General features: G+C 43.3%; 1 protein-coding gene across 1 annotated transcript in view; it reads left to right on the forward strand.

The window, feature by feature from the left end:
• Window positions 1–20,135, forward strand: part of xylt1 (xylosyltransferase I) — an 80,487-nt gene that overhangs the window by 26,020 nt on the left and 34,332 nt on the right. Inside the window, exon 2 of the mRNA XM_053419462.1 lies at window positions 15,153–15,750. Coding sequence (XP_053275437.1) covers window positions 15,153–15,750 — 598 coding nt within the window. The remainder of the gene's footprint in view (window positions 1–15,152; window positions 15,751–20,135) is intronic.

The following is a 20,135-nucleotide window of genomic DNA, read 5'->3' on the forward strand; positions in this document are numbered from 1 at the left end:
GCTGTAACACAATGCTGCTAATTACACAAATGCAAACACACACACAGGTGCATAAAGGGCCTTTCAGCAGAATGAGCGGTGCACAAGGTCCTTTACTTTGTCTGTTTGCTCCTCAATCCGTGGACAAATTACAGACATTATTGGCTGCAAAAGAGACTCCCTGTCTACCTTCGTCTTTCTCTCTCTCACTCTGAGCCCAGGCCATGGATTTCTCCTGAACACCCCCGCTGCGGAGAAGGAAATGAAAGCCCAAAAATGTTGCTGATGTGTCTCCGCGCTAAGCACTGGGTTTTCTGGGCTTTGATGCCAGCCAGGTGGTGGAGGGGATATTAAGGTGCCCTTTAAGGGTAGAAAATGGGGGAGGTGAACATTGTAATTTGACCAGACTGTGTTATGACTTGTTGCGGGTGTGGCCTGGTCCAGCATCCCTGCTGCCAACAAATGGCTTTTGATGTCAGGGTTAAAAGGTTTGCCTGGATTGCTTGGAGAGACGGCATGCTGTTCTTAGGTGGGCTTAGTGCTGGAGAGTCAACAATGAGAAGAGAAACACAGTGCATGTTGTTCTCCAGCACCTCCCCAGTTATGCTGATTAGACAGAGTTGCTGCAAAATTGGATGTTTGCTTGTTAATAATTGTTTCAAGGTGTTAATATGTTATGTTCACAAACTTGAGATTACCTCTGGGACCGAGAGATCACATGCTATAGTGGGAACATGCATACATGGTGTTTTTTCCAGACACAAGCCGATTGCCTCGGTCAGTGTATCAATATAGCTGCCTTTCATAATCTCTACCACTGTGAACTGGTACATTCAGTTAGAGTGTGCATGTATTCCAGTTTCATGGTCAAACGAGTTAAAAAAAAAAAAATGTGACCCATTAGTCAAGGAAGACAATCCACTTGTTCTAGGGTTTTGCATTAACATGTAATGTATAAGCTAGCTCCATCCATGATATTTGAAAAATTAAAGGCCCATAGAGATATTTGAAATCATAAACGACAGACCTACTCTTGATTCCCTCTCCTTTTGATTTCCTGAATACTAAGCACAGGAAGGGCATTGCTGCCTCCCGCATCACATTAGTTGTTTGCAAACAGAGATTGTCATTAAGGACAAAATGTGAAGACACATTTTAATACCAGGTGGCTTATTAAGACCTGTCCACAAGTCATGGAATCGCACTGGATACATTTTATTGCCAAATATGAACTCCTTAATAGTGGTAACAGGTTAGAAGCAACAAGGATATGCTCATCACCCTGACCACCATTGACCACCGTGGATTACAATGTACATCACAAAAAATGCTAACAGCTAACCCTAACCCTCATTCGTTGTCCCGAGAGGATGAATTCTACTGATTTCGATAATCCCCTGAGTTTCCCTTTTGCACCACTGTGAGGTCTATATTCATAGATTGGATAGAAATAGCTCAAGAATCATTGGATTGAGTGCCCGGAAATTTAGTATAGAAAAGAATTGTAATAACTTTGGTTGGGTGAAAATTACAACTTGTCCAATTCTTTTATTTATGACCAAAGACCTGCAAAACTAATGGCGTATCCATCAGCCTCAGATTTAATACTCACTAACTTGGTTTATATTTTATTTCTAATAATTAAAGAATAATTATTTTTAAGAGCTCGAGCCAGACTCTTTTAAACCAAATTGTAAGGACTGCTCTATAACCTAAACGTACCTCCAGTCATCTTCTACAAATGACTTGAGGTAGTCTACTTCTTTAAAGGGACAATGCTGATCAGAGGGAAATTATAAAAACCTTGGCTGGTTAAGAAATTCAGTTGCAGCAGTTTCATTCCATACAGGATTATAATTAATCATTAGCTCCTTTGATAAATACTGTTACTGTAATTGTTGCAAGAGGGGAAACTAATTCGGTCACAAAGGGACTAAAGACTCATTTTGTTTATTAACAAAGCCAGCGTACAAAATGTTCACCCGGTAAACATTATCAGTAAGCTGTAGATTTCTTTCCTTTGAATCTTAAAATAACTCTGAAAACAGCCTAAAGTCTTAAATCTCCTTCCTGCTTCAGGGTGTGCTGTGCTGGACACTGGGCCCTTCGATCATTTGGAGGTTTTAATGATCTGGGTGTCAGAGCAGAAGATCGTATCAGCCGTCTCTGCGCTCATTATTGCTAGCTTAGGTGCTTAACTCCTCACCTTCACTCTCTCCACCTCCCCCCGCTCTGCCTGTAGCCCAATGATCGTTATCTCCCACAGATAAGTCCGACAGACATTTGTGACTTTCCAAAGTTATCAGCCACATTCCTCTCAAACTGTAGATTGGAGACTGGACTTTATTTTTTCCTTCACTTTGTGGTGACCGAGCATGACTGTACAAACCAATGAGGGTAACACAGCGGCTCGCATAACAGTCATTAGTTGGTTGCATTTGTTGTTTACATGCAAATCCGTCCTCATGATGTGATTGCTATAGGAATGAATTGTAATTGTTTGGAAATTTACATTCATGACAATATGTTGAACTGCTTTATATGCAACAGGAATCAAGCAAACATGAATGCAACAACTGGGCCATTTACACTTTTGGAAAACACTTTGTTCTGCATCCTGACAGAAGATGTCAACCCCAAGTCTCTTGACAGATACCTTACCAATAACCTTCTCCACACTAATCTAAAAAAATTTAAATCCTAGGGCTACGTTTTCATTTTAAATTGGAACACCCTTTGTCCACACAGGCACTTTAGTTCCGTATCAGTATTGATCCCAACCTGAAATTACATCACGTGAGTATTCATGTACATGGGCAGATCATCCACTCCGCAGCTGGTTAATACTACGAATGAGAAACAAAGATAGTAAAAAAAAGCATCATCTTTTCCAAATGCCTCAGTTTGTGTCTGTCCAGTCTTTAACACAGCCCTGGAGTCTTCAAACTGAAATTAGGCCAGTGGTACTTCAAAATTTCTGTGTTATAGTTTCTTGTAATTAGGCGTAGCGAGCAGATGTAAATGCAGCAACAGAGGTGCATCTAAACCCAAAAGTCATAGTGCTATTGGGTCCTGATTGGGTCTTATCAGTAATGACCTGAGGAAGTGCTTATAAAAGCTCCTCTCAGTAACAGATCCACCTGATCATCAGTCTATGTAAAGAAATCCACATCATGTAGAGAACTAATATTGTCCATATATTTACTACAGAGTGTCACATGTAGCATCATGCTTTTCCCTCCACTGCCGCCGACGTCTGCCGGCAGCGGAGGAAGGAAATGTACTTGTTTGGTTTGTTGTTTTTGTTTATTTCCTCTACGTCTGGATGGTTTGTCTTTTATTCACAGACATGTATGGCATATTAAGAAGCACTTTTTTTTATTTTCTTAACTTGAAAAAGGTCCAAATCCATAGGCCTGAATATGTATGTACAGATAGAGATACAGATCCTTGGATCTGCTACCAAGCAACCAGCTGTAGACTTGCCTCCTTCCTGTTTGAACCAGGTGACACATGCCCAGCGTATGTTAATAGTCATGTGTTATGCATTTTTCATGTGTTTTAGTTTGATTGATTTTCTTTTAAAATAAAAAGCATATTCATGTGAAGGTAGCCTTACCGTTTGCCATTGCTGCTCCTCGTTCGTAGCATTTTCTCCTACTAACCGACCAATGGCCGAGTAGACAATCTGCTTCCTGTTTGTCTATGACTTTTCATGTGTTTTCAGGGAATGGATATTATTTCCAATTCAAAGTTAAAATAACTCATTTGGAGTTTTTTTAATTTTTCAAATAAAAAAGCTGATTTAAAACTTGATGCCGGGCGACCAGACTATCACTATCACATCTAATATTAGGCAAATGTTCTTTCTCTCCTGTTTACCCTTAACCTTACCTCTCTCTAGTCTGTAGCTTTCTAAATAACCTGCTGCTGTCTGTGCAGTTCGGCTGATAGGGCAATTAAGCTCCTAGAAATAAACCTCAGGTGATTGTGTCTCTCTTCCATCTTTTCATCTTGTTTTTCACTCCACCATCAATCTGCTAGTGCACAGAGATGATTTTCCTCTGCGGGTGTTAACAGAGCAGATAGAGGTCTAACCTCTGTGCGTAGTACATATTCTCTTTGTATTGTCAGGTCACTGGCACTTTATGTATTTGCACAAACGTGTTCCCAGAAAATGCCTCTTAATGATAGTCTGCTCCTGATGTAGCCGTGCTGCGTTCTTCTCCAGAGCTGTATTCATCTTGACAATTGCGTACGAATGAGACAGAGAGAGATGACGTGTGACAAGTCTTGAGCCTCATTTGAATCCACGTTAAGATGCGTGGGGAGAGCTATGTTGTGCATCTGAGTCACCAGACGTACTCGGAAATCAAAACATAATTAATAAATGTAATTAACAAGTGCCCGAGGTTCCCATGAAAGCAGATGTGTAATAGGAAATATATCAAAACAATTTAAAGTGTTCCCGGGGAACTGTTATTACCTTTGATAAGAAGATAATGTTTCTTTCTGACGATCCCAGAAACCTTGAGCTTGACATTTAATTTTGAGCTTTGGAAGCAGTTGACAAAAACAATCTATAACTCTCAGCCAGCTTAGCATACTTCATCAGCACGATAAGAGCGGTTTAATGTGCTTCAAAGCTCAGTCACAAGACAACAAGTGGATATTGAGTTGGGTTTTGCTTTGACAAATCATAAAACTGTGAGTAAAAGTTGGAGGAAAGTTAGATCAAGGAACATGAGAAACAGGTTTGAATGCAGATCTGCAGATTTTGATCAATGTTTGTAAAGAAAACCCATAGGAAATAGAAAGTGTGTTTGCAATATAGACGTAGCTGATTTCAGACATGCACTGGACTCACTGGCTGTATGTGAGAACTCAAAAGTCATCTGCTGCTAACTTTCTGCAGATTTTCTCTTGCTAGCCCCCCCGGAGATGAAGAAAGGTTTCATACACAGAAGAAACTAGAAGTTCCTCACATGCGAACAGAGAAAGCCACACTCTGAATCCCATTTTCCGGAGTTTATGTCTGAAAACGACTCATCTGTGTTTGCCTGCTAGTTTTGCTAGTTAACATTACAGAATTTTGATCTGATGAGAGTAAGAACGCGAGGTATGAATGTTTGCACCAAATTTCATGGTTATCCGCTCCATTAAATAGTCACTGAGATATTTTACTCCAAAATAACAGTCTGATGGTGGGGGTAGAAATAAGAAAGCTTGCCTCGGTCGACATTAGGATTCTCTGTGTGTCCTCTTGAGTCATATTTTATGTTAATAGTTGAACATTTGGAGCAGAAGATGTAATGTAGTATTATTTCTAGTCAAGCTGGTGTTTTTCTTTATTCATGTGTCACATAATTCAGTGCTTCTGGAGTCGTGTGCTACGACACAATTTCTGGTTGCATTGTGAAAATGAAACCAGAAGCTCCCACCATTGTGATATATTTGCACATCATTAGCATGCTGTACTCATTTTTACGAACACAGAAGTGACACAGACACAAACACACACGTATGGATATTTGCACCCTCATCCAATAAAATGGATGACACAGCATTTGAATGGATTTTGCATCAAACACAGAGATTGTCATTTTCTGTCTCTCCGTGGCTTAAAGGACCTGACCCGCCCGACGTGACCCCGCCGACCTCCGCACCAGGGTCACTCCGGGGTCATGCCGTGTCACAGCTATGTCACGCAGATGCCTGGAATCTCAGCTATGTTCCCTGACACTCTCACCACAGACCTGACATCATACATTGACATTGTCATTCCCACAGCCCATTCATGCAGAAGAGAGAGAGGGGATGGGGGTCTTTCTAATCACTGGTCTCTTCCCCCCTCCTCTCTCTCTGTTGATCTCCTCCTCTACTTCTCTTTTCTTTGGGTTTATTTTGTCTTGCTATATCCTCTCCTCCCCCATCTACTTGTAATCTCTCTAATACCTCTTTTTTCTTCCACATCACTGCTATTCTTAACCGCCAGTATTTTTGGGCCTCAGTAAAAACTCTCTGAACGGCTCTTCATCTATGGCACATACACACTCTCTCTCTCCCTCTCTCTCTCTCTCTTTCTCTCTCACACAGCCACACACACACAAAAACACACACCCCTTTCGCACCCCTATAGATCAGCTGTAGGATCCCACTGTGCCGTCCGACCACGTGGACTTAATTCACAGAAGGGACCCTCTGTTGCGGTGCCATTCAGCAGAGGCCCATGATGTCACAGGGAAACCGCCTTCATCTCCACATATACACACGGACCGTGCATAGAGACGCGGCTCCTCCCCCACACCCCTTTCTTCTCCTCGCCGTGGTGAATGGAATTGCATGGCTGTGCAGTTCAATCACTGTCAAGTGTAAAGAAAAGGGGTCTCTTGTGCAAAATTTCATGATTCACAATTGATTAAATAGGGGTGTCATTTCATGGCTGAACAGGGAGGTGTGCGGAGACGAGGGGAGGGAAGGGAGGGGAGGGGAAGACTTTTTCATGCCCTTGTGAGAGATATGGCTCAGAAATGGCTTGATGGGCCCCATTCAGAGCCGGTGATGTAAAGTTCTGGGGTTAATTCACAGTGGAAAAATAAGAGCCCGGTATAAGAGGGAGGAGGGGGTAAAGGGACAGAGCGGAGGAATTTGCCGGTATCTTCTCGCCTCGTCTTGCTAACAGGCTTTCATGCCACTGAGAGATACAGACCTAATACACTGTACGTATGATTTAGATTCCTGTTGTCATCTGGAAACCCCCCAGGGTTCACCCAGCAGGGAGGGAGGACAGGAGGTGGGTTTGAGAAGGAAAGAAGACATTTTAGATCATTACATTGTTCCACAATACACTGACTACAACAGTAATGAGGTCTGAGAGATATATTTCAGGACTGTAGTGTGTTGCAAGCCCCTGAATGTGACCGGTGAGGTCCATCGATTGCAGCGCTGCTATTCTAAAGTCAGAACTTATTCAAACTTGGTAGGAAGCGAGCGACTGGCGCTCTCATCTTTAGACCTCAGCCAGACATAGAGTTATTACAGTTTCACTTCCTTATGTTGATGAAGTCTTTCTAATGGATTGCTCTTGTGTTTTATTTCAGAATTTCCCTGAGTCGATATATAAGTCTTGTCATATAATCCACGCATCAGAACGTTACAAAAAAATATCCTCAGCAAACTACAATTTTTTCTTTTTTGCTGAAAATACAGTGTACTGAGGTGGGTTTGCAGTATTAGTAGTTATCAGGACTAGCTGCAAGGGAGATGTTTTATGCTAGAAGTTGGAAATTCCCAGTTGATAAGTAACAATCTGTGTTACATTAAGAAAGCCTGTTTTGTCACAAGCACATGACTACAGATGATTGTTATGTATTCTTCTAGACAAGTTATCTAAAGCTGAGGGTCTGGACTTCCTCCACAGTTTGCCCTTCACACATGCACAATGCAGTCAGATGTTCTCTTCTCACACACAGAAACACAGATATCTCCAGAGTGTTATGGTAATGGTCTGTATTGATATTGAGCTTTTCTAGTCTTGATGACCACTCAAAGCGCTTTACAGTACTTTTTTTTTGCCATTCACCCGTTGGAGATCTGCTTTATCCCCTCAGTCACAGCCGCCATAAGTGTTCAGGTGAGGGGCGGTGCCGCTGACAGGCATATTATTATTTTGATATACAAATGATGATTGGATGGAAATAGAAATCATCTCATCCTAAATGCATATTTTGTTCTGTGATGGATTGGATAAGCACATCGCACTAATTATCTTGTTGAATGAAGTGGGGTGTAAATTGCTGACTTGGCAAATTCTTTAACTTACAATACAGAGGCATTCACTGTTTTTACTGTATTGTTTGAGTATTAAACGTTGTAGACACGAAAAGTTAGCAAAGATGTGTGTGTTTGTGTGTGTTTGTTTGTGTGTGTGTGTGTGTGTGTTTGCGTGCGTGTGTGCACGTGTGTGTGTGTTTGGAGTAATCCACCTAAGTAAGCTGCTGGGTTTTCCGAGTAAGGATTTTTAAGGGGAGAACAAGACCTCGTGAGACTCAGGCAGACTGGCTTCACTTTTGCCACATGCTTCGGGGATTTCAGCTCTGATGTTGTTCACAGTGTGAGCCTTCTTGTTGTTTGTACACACTCAGAGTTAATCTTTGAGGTTATTTGAGGTTGAATCTCGACCCTATTTCTCTTTAATCCAATTTATGTGAGAAAGCTCCGAAGGCCAATAATCTAGATTTCAACACATTTATTGTATTTTCTCATTTGTTTCCGCTATAGCATTCTCATAGCTAAATTAAATTATGCCCATTAGTTGACTCATTTACCTTTCAAGCAGTTATCCAATGCTTTTATCCAAAGTGACTTGTAGAAAGTGCAAGCGTAGAATAAGCTTCAATTTCTGGATTCCAGGTACTCAAAACAGCCTAGAGAAAGGGTTTTAATGGACTGAGGGTAGAAAACTAATGTGTGATCATGCTACATGAAGTATTAGTGGCCAGGAAAAGCTAAGTTTATTCCTCTGCAGGATGAAGCTAATTAAACATACAAGTGGCTGTATTGAATGTGTAGTGAGGTGACACCGAATCCACACTAAGCTATGAACTGCAGTAAAGTATTTCTGAAACTCATTAACCTCTTTTATTATCTTTAACCTAATTCTTATTGTTTTTTATTCATGCTCGCATACTCCCTAAGCTGCCTTCAGACATGCACCGAGCTCCTGATAATCTCCTGACATTCTCCAGAGGGGCTGTATGTGACAATGCAAATGTCCGAGTGTGAGTCTCTGGACTTTTACAACACATGATGGATGAAAAATATACACAAATATAATTAATCCATTACGACCTGTCCATGCCTGCTGTACCACCCCTCACCTGAACCCTGAGGACCTTTTTGTGTTTTTGAGAACGTGTCTGAGTTGACAATCTCCTGCAGCGTTGTGACTTTGTGAAGAGCAAACTCTGGAGAAAGTCCTGACCCAATTGTACGGAAATTCTCTGGAGTCCATGTCTGAAAACGGCTCTAGTTATGTGTTTTTCTTCTTGTGCAATACCATAGCACAATGATGATATAATCCATAAATCCAACCACAGCAAATATCCAGTTTATACAAATGTTTTATCACTAGGGAAATACTCTTATTTACTTTCTTGCCAAGAGTTAGATGAGAAGATTGATACCACTCGATTAGTTTAGCTTAGGCCTAATCCTCCTTTATGAGAAAGGCATACTGGCACTACAGCAAACTTCATCCACTTTGTGCTAACCATCAGCCCAACTACAAATATAAATAGATGATTCTGGGTTATGCTCGCATATCAACACGCCATCAGAGAACATCAGCGAGTGGGCTGAGCGTTACGTGTACACGAGTGGAGCTCTGGGGGGGGGGGAACTATTATGGGAGATCACAGAAATATTGCAATGGAATGGAAATACATTGTGAGGGAAGCAGAAGTCTTTTTTTAACTCCACTCTGGCCTTGAGGAAACTCGTCAGGAAACCAGAGTTAATCTATTTCTTCATATGTATCTTTGTGGGTTTCATACAGAGTTTTGCTGTATTTGGAAAAAGAGACGTTTTGAGGAACAGAAACTCATATCTTCCTTGTGTCTGTGCAGAAGTCTGGGCTTTTTGTGTTCTTGCCCAGTTCAAATCCGTGTGTGCAAATATAGTCAGGGAAACCATATAATTACGACCCAAGACTGTCCAAAAGAAAGAAGAGGGATTCAACAGCAGTTTGTGAGATCACCTCTGCCTTCTGGTCCTGCTGAATACCCACCGGTCTCATCCCTTGGATATTTGTATCTGGAAGACGTTGATCTGTTGTTCTGTGGCTCCAATCAAAAGTAGCTGATTGCAATAATTTGTCTGATTAAGAAGATTCCAAGAAGAAAAGCACTTTTCCTTATTTTACTTTTTTAGCTTTATTTTCAGATAATGCCTCTTTTCACTGTCTCTTCTAGGTATTGGTCCACATTTGCACACACACACACACACACACACACACAAACACACAAAAACACACACAAAACACACACAGAGGCACACTCCCTTTTCACCACTTTGCCTCTGGGCTTGTGACAGGGCACACAACAAGAGGCTTCTGTGCATACCAACCCATACTGTTCATTCAGAGTTGCCGCTAATCATGCATTTGCATGCACACACACACACACACACACACACACACACACACACACACACACACACACACAAACATGTACACATTACATTACATGTGAATAGCATTCCTGTGGTTTTGGCCTCTGGAGAAAGAAAGGGATTGAAGGGATTGGCTGAAAGGAGGAAAAGAAAGAGAAAGGTTGCAGCGACAAAGGAAATAACTAGAGGACAAAATACAATGAAACCCCCAGATAGTGGAACCTAGCATCATATCTTTTACGGAATCCAGTTGACTGAAGCATACAAAAAAACCTCTCCATGACTCATCTGTGTATCTCTTTACCCTGTTTCCAGTATGATTTTTTCTCATTGTCAGTTTCGACACTTTAGACCCTTGGAAAACTCCGGGCTTTGTCTTCTTTGCTGCACTTTGTAAATTATTTTTGAATGAGAGTGTTTGATACCTAAACTGTGAATCTAAGGACACAGAAAAGAACAGCTGTTCTCGCATCAATAGTCCGCTGCTGATAAGCTACGATAAGTACGACTTTCTAAGACGTCACTAAGCATTTAGGTCAACCCCGCTCTACCCTGGCTCATCTCTCGTCTGCTGTGTCCTGGGGGGCCAGAGCAGCTGTGAACTAAAGTCTGTCAGTGTATCAGTCTCCCGTGTCATGATGCCAGATGCCACATCTTGCTCAGAGTAACACAGGGATTCAATCCAGGTAATTAATCTGAGCTTGTTAGCCACATGGCGGGCAGGTCCTGGCGGAAACTGCCCCGCGCCCTGCTGAAGTTACTCAACACCCACCTACTCTCCCAGTCAGTGGACGCTCTGCTCTTTGCTATATGTTGACGTGCAATTTATTATGGTCTGCATGCAGCAGCTTATTTGGAGAGAAGGGGCGTGACGATTCGGAAACCGAGAGCAAAACCACAATACATCCACAATCTCATACTTAAAGACAAGAAGACTGAACCAAGACACCACAATTTGCCACCACAGCTGAAGGTGAACCACAGATTGTGAGCTCATTACAGTATTGATTTTAAAGAAAAATGTCTTCATGTCACAATTGTCACAAAAGCCTGTCAATTACAAAATCGTTATTCCAATAAAAAAATAGGGCAAGGTATAAATTTCATAAATATTCCACACCACACTTATTTAATCGTCTTAAGCTTTGTGTGTTGCATGACAATCTCGATCACGCCTGTGGTAAAAGTTAGTCAAGATTAATGAGTTTATGATGGAGAACAAAAGAAGATGTTTGACCCAATCTGTGGATTTGGAGAGCCGTTACACTCCCAGTTGACAGAGTACGCGCTGCTGACACACGCAGTAGCTTATCTCAGCTCGCCTCCCCATAGGAATGATGTCTTTTAAAGCGAGGGTGCAGGGAGGATGGGGTGAAACGGATATGTGCTGCTACCTTGCTCTCCCTCGCCGAGCAACGGTAAATGATGGCATTAGGGAGGAGGTGAGGAGGCGGAGTAGATGAACCGCTTTCCTTCCTAGAACGAGGGATGATGCGTGGGCTGGGGGGATGAGGAGGAGGAGGAGAAAGGAGAAGCTGGACATGTGCTGAGAGAGAGATATGTGGCCCTTTTTTCTCTCTCTCTCTCTCTGGTGCACAGGAGATTGGGAGAAAGGGAGAGAAGAAGGACAGGTGAAATATTTCCCCCTGTGGCGGAGGAAATGAGGGAAAGTGGAAAGGGCCAGCTCTGTGTTGAGAAATGGACTGAACCATTCCCAAGGGGGGGAGGCTGGTGGGGGTCCTGAAACTCCAATCCCCACAGGCCTCTCCTTCCCTCTAAATGTACCTACCAGTGATGGATGATATTAGCACGTACCTCCTCTGCCTTTTTCTCACTCCAAACAAGTGCTCAACGAGAGCTCGCTGTTTATGTGTTTGTGTGTGTGTGTGTATGTGTGTGTGTGTGTCTGTGCACAGCCAGCACAACACATGCCAGGCAATCCTGGTTTGGCCTCCCCTTCAGTCCTAGAAAACATATCCCCTGCAACAATCGATAGCTACCCCCTGCTCCCACCTCCGTCTGCAGTCCGACGCATGCCGGCCCTATCTCCAGCGGCTGCCACTACTATTAATTGTGTGCCCCCGCCGCTTCCTGCTTCAGGGCCCGGTCCCCGAGATTAAAGAGCAACACGGCCACTGGAGTCCTTTGCTCACAGGAGGAGAGGGAGGAGTGGGAAGAGTGGGAGGGAAGAAGGGGGCACAAGATTGTTTATCCAGAGAAAAATCTCCTCACCACCAGCTGACAAATACTACTCATTTCCACTCCAGGGCCACATAGGGCTAACCTGCTCTGATTCTTATCCGTGTCAATTCATTTGGAGCAAATCAACATCTTTGTGATGCATTTAGGTAATTCTAAATGAAGGCAGGTCACTCTACAATGGTGAGACGATTAATAAGTCAGGTGGGTGTTGTTATGTTTGGAAGGGGCTAAGCGACATGGACACAGGTAACCCAGTCTTTTGTAGACCTCCCAACATTCCCCTTCTGAAGCCACATCTACATCCATTCGATCGATTTTTATTTGGATCTGCACCAAATTGCCCAGACTCATATTATAATCTGCTGTTTATTAGCTGTATAGCCCAATGGCAACCCATATACTTTGCCATACAGTACAGAGAGACATGCCCCTGGTCGTAAGGAAATTTTTGAAAGCAGTGATAAGCAAATGTGTAGAGAGTTAACCGATTTCTTTGAGTTTTCCTGTTCCTTATAATTGAATATTAACCAAAGCCTAAAGCGAAAGTTTACAAATATTTAAATGTTAGATCCGACCAGCAGCAAAATCAAAACCTAGTATTTATCTTAATATCACAAAAGACAAAAAAAAAGAACAAGAACCAATACATTTTTGGTAATTGGCAAAAACAAGTCATACTTTATTTATCACTCATCAAAAAGCTCTGTGGTGAATTTATTGTGGTATTACATTTCCTTGCTTTGACATTTTTCCAGTTTAATTGTCCCTCCCTTATCTTCTCATGTCTCTCGCCGTGGGACTCAAAGTGGGACTATCCGTTTCCCCAGTGCAAACACATGCCACCTCTACCTTACTCCCTGTCTCTCTCTCTCTCTCTCTCTCTCTCTGCCTTAAACACACACACTCAAGTGAAAATCCACGAGAAGCATGCACTGTACACACATAATCGTGAACGCACACAGACTCATTTTACCTCTGCAAACATCCAGCGACTTGCAGTGCATGGATTAGCCTCCTAAAGTATTCCCTTTGAAAGTCGGCAAGTGGAGATTTCTTTTTAGGTGATCACTGCCCTAAGCAGCTGTTACACACAGGATTAGCAGGTTCTGCCATTCAGACAACACGGTCTGTTTAAACTGGCTCGCTGAAGAAAGTAGAGAAAGACAAGGAGGGGAGGGGAGGACGTGAGATGGGGTCATGACAGGCAGGAGCCGAGATGGAGCCAAGACTAAAAGGGGGGAAAGAGAGAGAGAGAGGGGGGAGAAAAGGAGGTGCGAGAGACGTGAATCGCGGAACAGACGATGAGAGAAGGGGAGCGGGATGTGGAGCAGAAGGGATGGGAGGTGAAAGGAGCGGAGCAGAGGGGTGGAATCAGGATGTGTGAAGAGAAGTGTGAAGGAAAGTGGAGGCAAAGAGTCAAGAAAAGCCAGGAGAGGAGGGGAGAAGAGAGGAGGAGGAGGAGGAGGAGGAGGAGGAAAGGGAAAAAAGGTATCCACTTTTAAAAATCGCACCTCTACCAAGCTTAAAAAATGAGCTGACATTAGAATATTGTTCCCTCTGTTTTTCATCCAGTTTTTCTTGTGTCTCCTCTACCCCCTCCCTCTTTTTCCGGAGTGTGAAAATGTGTCATCCCGCCACCTCTGTGTAATTGTGCTGGTACAAGGTGTTTGTGGAGAGAGAGACGGTTGATGGGCTGATAACAGGCCTGACTTTAGGGGTTGGAAAAACTTTCAATGCAGAGCACCTGGCAGCTCACCCTGTGTCTCCTACACCTCCTGCTTAAAGGCTGTATCACATGCCTCATATTGCATTTAGCACCCGCTCCCTCTCTCTCACGCTCCTTTCTCTCCTCTTTTTCTGTGTCTTGTAAATGGTCAAACACATCACAGGATCCCTGTTGTTGTCATGAGCTCTATCTTTCTCCGCTTGTGTCTAGCAAGGTGTGGCGGCCGGGCATCTTCCTTACTCTTCCGTTAAATGCATTGTGGCACATCTCTCCGGAACTCGCCGGCGCTTCCTGGGAGCAGAACTCATGTCTCGTGTCAGCGCTCTTTTGCCTCGCGCTCCCCCACTTTCGCTCATTGCCCGTTTTTACCCCCCCCCCCCCTCCTCTTTTCTGCCAGCCCCTGTTCCGCTCCTTCACTTTTAGCCCATTCTGCTGGAAAGATAGGGAAATTGTACATTCAGACGTTCACGCACACGCACACACTATCTCATGTATGCAGACACACAACGCTGACAAGTGCAAGCCTTTCCAGTCACTCGCCACACCAAGACGATTTCTTCACATTTCTCACATGGCACCACTAATAAAGGAAGCAACACACACACACACACACACACACACACACACACACATATACAAACACACATACATACATAAACACACACACATAACACCCTCACAAACTCACAGTCAAATTTTGTCCTTTTATCCCTCCTTGGTAATCTGTTTACGGAGTGCTGGGCCCATTTGAGGGAGAATTTAATTGAAACAGGGTCTAATCTGATGATGGCACATCGCGGCAGAGCCCTCAGCCCCTGCATCACCTCCGGTTAAGTTGCACCTTGTACTCCTCACACTCGGTAGCTTGCTACTTAATTTCATGCCTCACGGTCCAACGCAGCGCTGACCACTCAAACATGCCCCATTGATTGTTAATCCGACATTTGATATGCACCATGCTCACTCAGTTCTGATCTTGTTTTTCTTGTTTGTGTCTCCCCCCCATCCTCTTTTCTCTCTCCCCCTCCCAATGCCCCCGTTGTCTTTCTCCTCTTCTTCTTTCTCTTCATACTAGGATGGATATTACTCCCACCGGCCGAAGGAGAAAAGTAGAGTCGACAGCAACAACGAGAACTCTGTGCCCAAAGACTTTGACAACATAGACAATAGTAACTTTGGTGCACGCTCGCAGCCAAACCGGCAGTCTGTCGGGGCCACGAGCAGCAAACAGCAGCGGGAGCACCTGCAGGAGAAAGCCCACGCGCAGCAGCAGGCCTGGCGGGACAACTCCCCCAGGCTGAGCCGCAGCTCAAATGAAGTACTGCCCGTCGGCCACCAGCCCCTAGCGGTAGGGAACAATTCCTCCTACCTAGGTGGTCAGGGTGTCGTGGGAGCTCCACGGCAGCAGTCCCGCGCCTCACCGGCCCAGCAGGCCCAGCAGGCCCAGTCGCAGCACAGACATCAGCACCCCCACTGGAGGCAGGCGACCACAGCGCCGCTGGAGGTGACCTACGACCAGCCACCCAAGTGCGAGATCAGTGGGAAGGAAGCCATTTCAGCTCTCTCCAGAGCCAAGAGCAAGGAGTGTCGGCAACAGATCGCAGAGGTGTACTGCAGACACAAGGAAGGGCAGTTAATGCCTGAGAAGGTCACTCGCTACTGCCACCTTGAGGGTGAGTCCATGGGTGTAATTACAATGATTGATTATTTGATTTTAGTTAATTCAAATTGTTATTCCTAGGGAGGTTGAACAGTCACTTTGTATTCTGCACAAAAATCCTCTCACTAAATGGGTCGATATCTATCAAGCTTGACTACGAGGGCACATCTGATTCAGGAGTATTGAGTCCAATTTAGTTGTATTAGGTGTTGTACAGTGTCTGATGCCGCACAGATACCTCAAGATACCTTCAAGCTCCTGAAAACATGGTGTAATTTCTTCAGAGTCCAGGAGCAAATCTCTAAAGATGACAATTTACAAACCTACGTCCCATCTGGAAACCACCTAAAACCTTTTGACGTTTTCTGAAGGGCTATATAAAAAATTATATTTCTCAGCATCTTAAGCAGACAGAGACATGAAATACAAACATGTACGAGCTCATACATCTAGCTTTCATTGTAAATCATTACCTTTTCCCTAAAGCTTGTGAACTTCTTCCTGCTCAAACATGTCTTTAACCGACTGAGCCTTGGAGCCTGTAATCTGCTTTAATATCGCTCCCCTCTCTTAAAGCACCAGCCATCATCTGAAACGCTACCTCCATCAATCAATCAATCGAATATCATTTTTATAGCGCATGTTCACAAATCACAATTTGTCTCATTTAACAAGGTGCGACTTTCTCTGCCCTTAACCCTCAGCAAGAGTCACGAAAAACGACCAAAAAAAACCTATGAAAAGGAAAACAAACAGGACGCACAGAAGAGCAATAGATGTAGTGTATAGGTAACACGGTCACGATTCATTATCAAGATCCTACGTGATGGATGGTGATCATGGATCTCTTGTGGATCTTTGATCATGCACTTTTTTGCTGGCTTAAAGCCCTAATTATTAAAAAATACATAGTACATCACCCATAATGCATTTAGCCTTTTCACAAGTATTTGAGCAAATCACTATGTAGTTCATCAGTCACCTTTCTTGAAATGATGATGCAAGTGTGTTATCCGGCTCTGAGGGGGGAAACACGCAAACGTCACAACCAGCTAAATACCATGTTGCATCCAGTCTAAATGGGGCAGTTATGAACAAATCTCCAAAAAGCTAATGTTAAAATGGGGAGAGGAGCCAGAGGCAGCAGTGGCGTTTAAATATTTGTTTCCCTCAAATCAATTTGAAAGCAAAAACCTCCCACAAGAATCTCAAATCAGGATATCAATGAGCTAATTAAGATTTTTTTGCTGGGGTTGATTTTTCCGTCAGGCTTGCAGAAAGTAAAAAACACAAAGTAAAACTTCTTTGAAAGAACTTCTGTCAAACAATACAGAGAAAGGCCATTGACAGGTTGTCAATAGCCTTTCTCTGTATTGTTTGACCTTTCATTTTTTTTCCAACTTTATTTATCTCCAACTCTCTGCTGCTGCACAATTTATTTTACGGCAAAAAAAAAGAAAACAATGTCTGCAAAGCTAAGTTCAAAGCGTCTACTCTGACCAGCCGGGCTTCAGTACAGGGTGAAATATTTCCGGCTCCTGTAATTGCAGTTCTCGTCAAAGGCGAGAAAGCGTGTTTTATGCTGATGTGTAATTGGTGAAGTAAATTGTTAGGGAAAAATGTGGATGCTGCTTGTATTCTCTCCAAATTGGTTTCCAATTTTCATTTGTTTTGTCAAGCTGGCCGCAGAACACAGGTTCCTACACACACACACACACACACACACACACACACACACAGACACAGACACACACACACTCTCTTTTTTTATCCTCAGAATTTATAAACATCTGCAGTCTGGTTGTGGATGCTGTAAACGAAGTCTGTTGCGGCTGCAGCCATTGGTGAGCCGGACGCATCAGCAACCATGTTTAAGTGAACGGCACATGCACACAGATGCATTTCCACTCATGGGAGTGGACTGAATGCAGAATGGACAGCAGGGGAGGAGGAGAAATATATTAGACATCCCACCTGTTGTACTCAGATACCTTCCTTGGCCCTCGCTCATGTTATTAGAACTGGAGGATGCACGGTGACTTAGCAACTTTTGTACATTCCCCTTTCCCAGGAGCAGGGGTATCGTCTGTCTGTGCCTAAGGTCCTGTCATCTCACAGAGGCAAACCGCCGTCCCACTCAAACTGACAGTTTGATCAAAAGAGACAAAGAATTGAAAAGGGCTTTCCCCTGGTGGTCGGGTTGTAACAACACGACAGCTAAATTAAATCACTTTTCTTTCTTATTCTCTGTCTGCCCGCCTGCCGCCTGCCAATGAATTATCTCTCTCAATCTTTCTCTCTTCCCTCCCTCTGTTCCCCTGCCCAATTCAAGCCCTAACCTTGTTAGCAGAGAATTGTCCAATTTGATTTGATCAGTATTCTGTCCTTGAGGCCTTGCTTAGATTAGCAATTGTGTTAGCTCTGGTAGCATCAATGAATAGCCCCGGAACGTGTACAGTGTCTTGCCTCCCATATGATAACTTTGCTAATCATGAAATGACAGGTCTGTGTTGCTCCAGCAGCGGCGTGAGCTGGCACACGGTGACTCTGATCCCATGTAGCGTTCACTTAATGGTCATTAGAGGATTGATACTGAACCTAAGCCCTGCAGGTTCTGATGGTTGGGCTGGATTTTGGACAATGGTTTCAAGTTTCGAGTTGATCACATCACGTGAACATTAGACGGCAAATGTTTGACTTTTGAACTGCTAATCAAAATGAACCGGATAATATTAATTTTCGAGATCCAGATTTTTGTTTGGATCTGCACTGTTGTGCAAATCCTCATAAATATCAGCCGCCTAAATATGTCTGATTTATTTCATCTAGATCCAAGAATTCTCATTTAAAATGTTGAAAAATGCAATTAATTGCAAGAAAGTTCCACACCAAAAATGTACGTGTTCTTTCTTGAGCCAGATCACATCTTTCCACCAAGTTTTGTGGTAATCTGGCCAGTAGTATATGTGTAATCCTGATAATTTACAAACAAACAAACACACATGAAAACATATTCTCCCTGGTGGAGGTAAAAACTGCACTCTGCAGGCCTTGTACTGAAAATGATTTGATAAAAAGTCTTGCATACAGCTGCCATAATCCATATTAATCTGTGCAAGAGATCTGTTACCCAAATAACACCCAGTCTCACCTCTATGATGCTTCATAGCCTCTTTTAGCTCATTAATTTGGTTTCCATGCCTGGAACTTCTCTGATTTTATTCTCTCTTTCACCAGCTCTGAGATGCTAATTGGGACAGTGATTCGTCCGTTGTATCAAACTCAGCAGTGATCCCATAAACAAAAATGATAAATTGGGCTGTATTTGTTTGATCTGTAATCTGCTCTGTGATGGTAGTTGGAGACAAACTGATAATTTGGAACAACTCTGCCCTTGTCTGGTTCCAACAGCTCGGCAGCAGCAACAAGGCTCTTTCACTAATTCTCCTTCTTACTGAGGCTACAGCATCTCAGCTGTTCGCTCACCACACTCGCCTGTGTAACACTGTCTCTGTCAGAATGTGGTCTTGTAAAAACTGATTGTTGAGCACACACACTCCACAGAAGAGCAGTAACTTTATCCAAAAGCATTTGTCCTTACAACTCATCCGGTGCAGGTTTCCATCTGTAATGACCTTTTCCAGCACTGCAATTGCTTCCCTGCAAACCATTTCAAGAAATATAATTAAAGTGGTAACCGCTTATAGGGATCACATTTGTCCCGGGCCTCTCTCACACACACACACACACACACACACACACACACACACACACTCAAGACTGATCACCATATAATGATTGATACTTCACTTAAATTAGTTAAATCCTTTTTCATAATTCAGCTGGTCTCTCGTGCTGATACCCCCAATCACACACACAAACCTAAAACAACAGAATTTGGAAACTTCAATGCATGGATCGATTCGGTTGAGACAGGGGGGAGAAGCAGTAAATAACTGACAGCCCGTAAAAAAAATCACTTTATTTTGTGTGATTTACAGTCTATGTTTGCCAACCTGTCTTTGTGGATGGTTTTGAGGAGCACCCACCGTCCTCAAGATGTTTAAAAATGCAGTTGGCACAAGCCCTGCAGGATATTCCTCAGCTCTTGTTCTAACCTCTCATATGAGCAGTTAAGATGGAGGGAGGGTAAGAGCCTGAAGTTACACGGGACGATAGAGGAAGAGACGGGAGTGATAGCAGATGAGGGAGAGGCAGTTTAAAAGATGGATTATGAGGGGAAGCATGATGAAGAGTGATGAGTTCAAGCCGAGGGTTTCAGTTTTTTTCCATTTGGAATATGCCTGTGGTGTATTCAGGTGCAGGTCAAAAAAGACTCCTCTGCAGATAAAACATATGCTCGACAGTCAAATCGGACAGAAAAATGTAAGTTCACAC

This window comes from Pleuronectes platessa, chromosome 3, assembly GCF_947347685.1.
Source record: "Pleuronectes platessa chromosome 3, fPlePla1.1, whole genome shotgun sequence".
NCBI classification, from domain to species: domain Eukaryota; kingdom Metazoa; phylum Chordata; class Actinopteri; order Pleuronectiformes; family Pleuronectidae; genus Pleuronectes; species Pleuronectes platessa.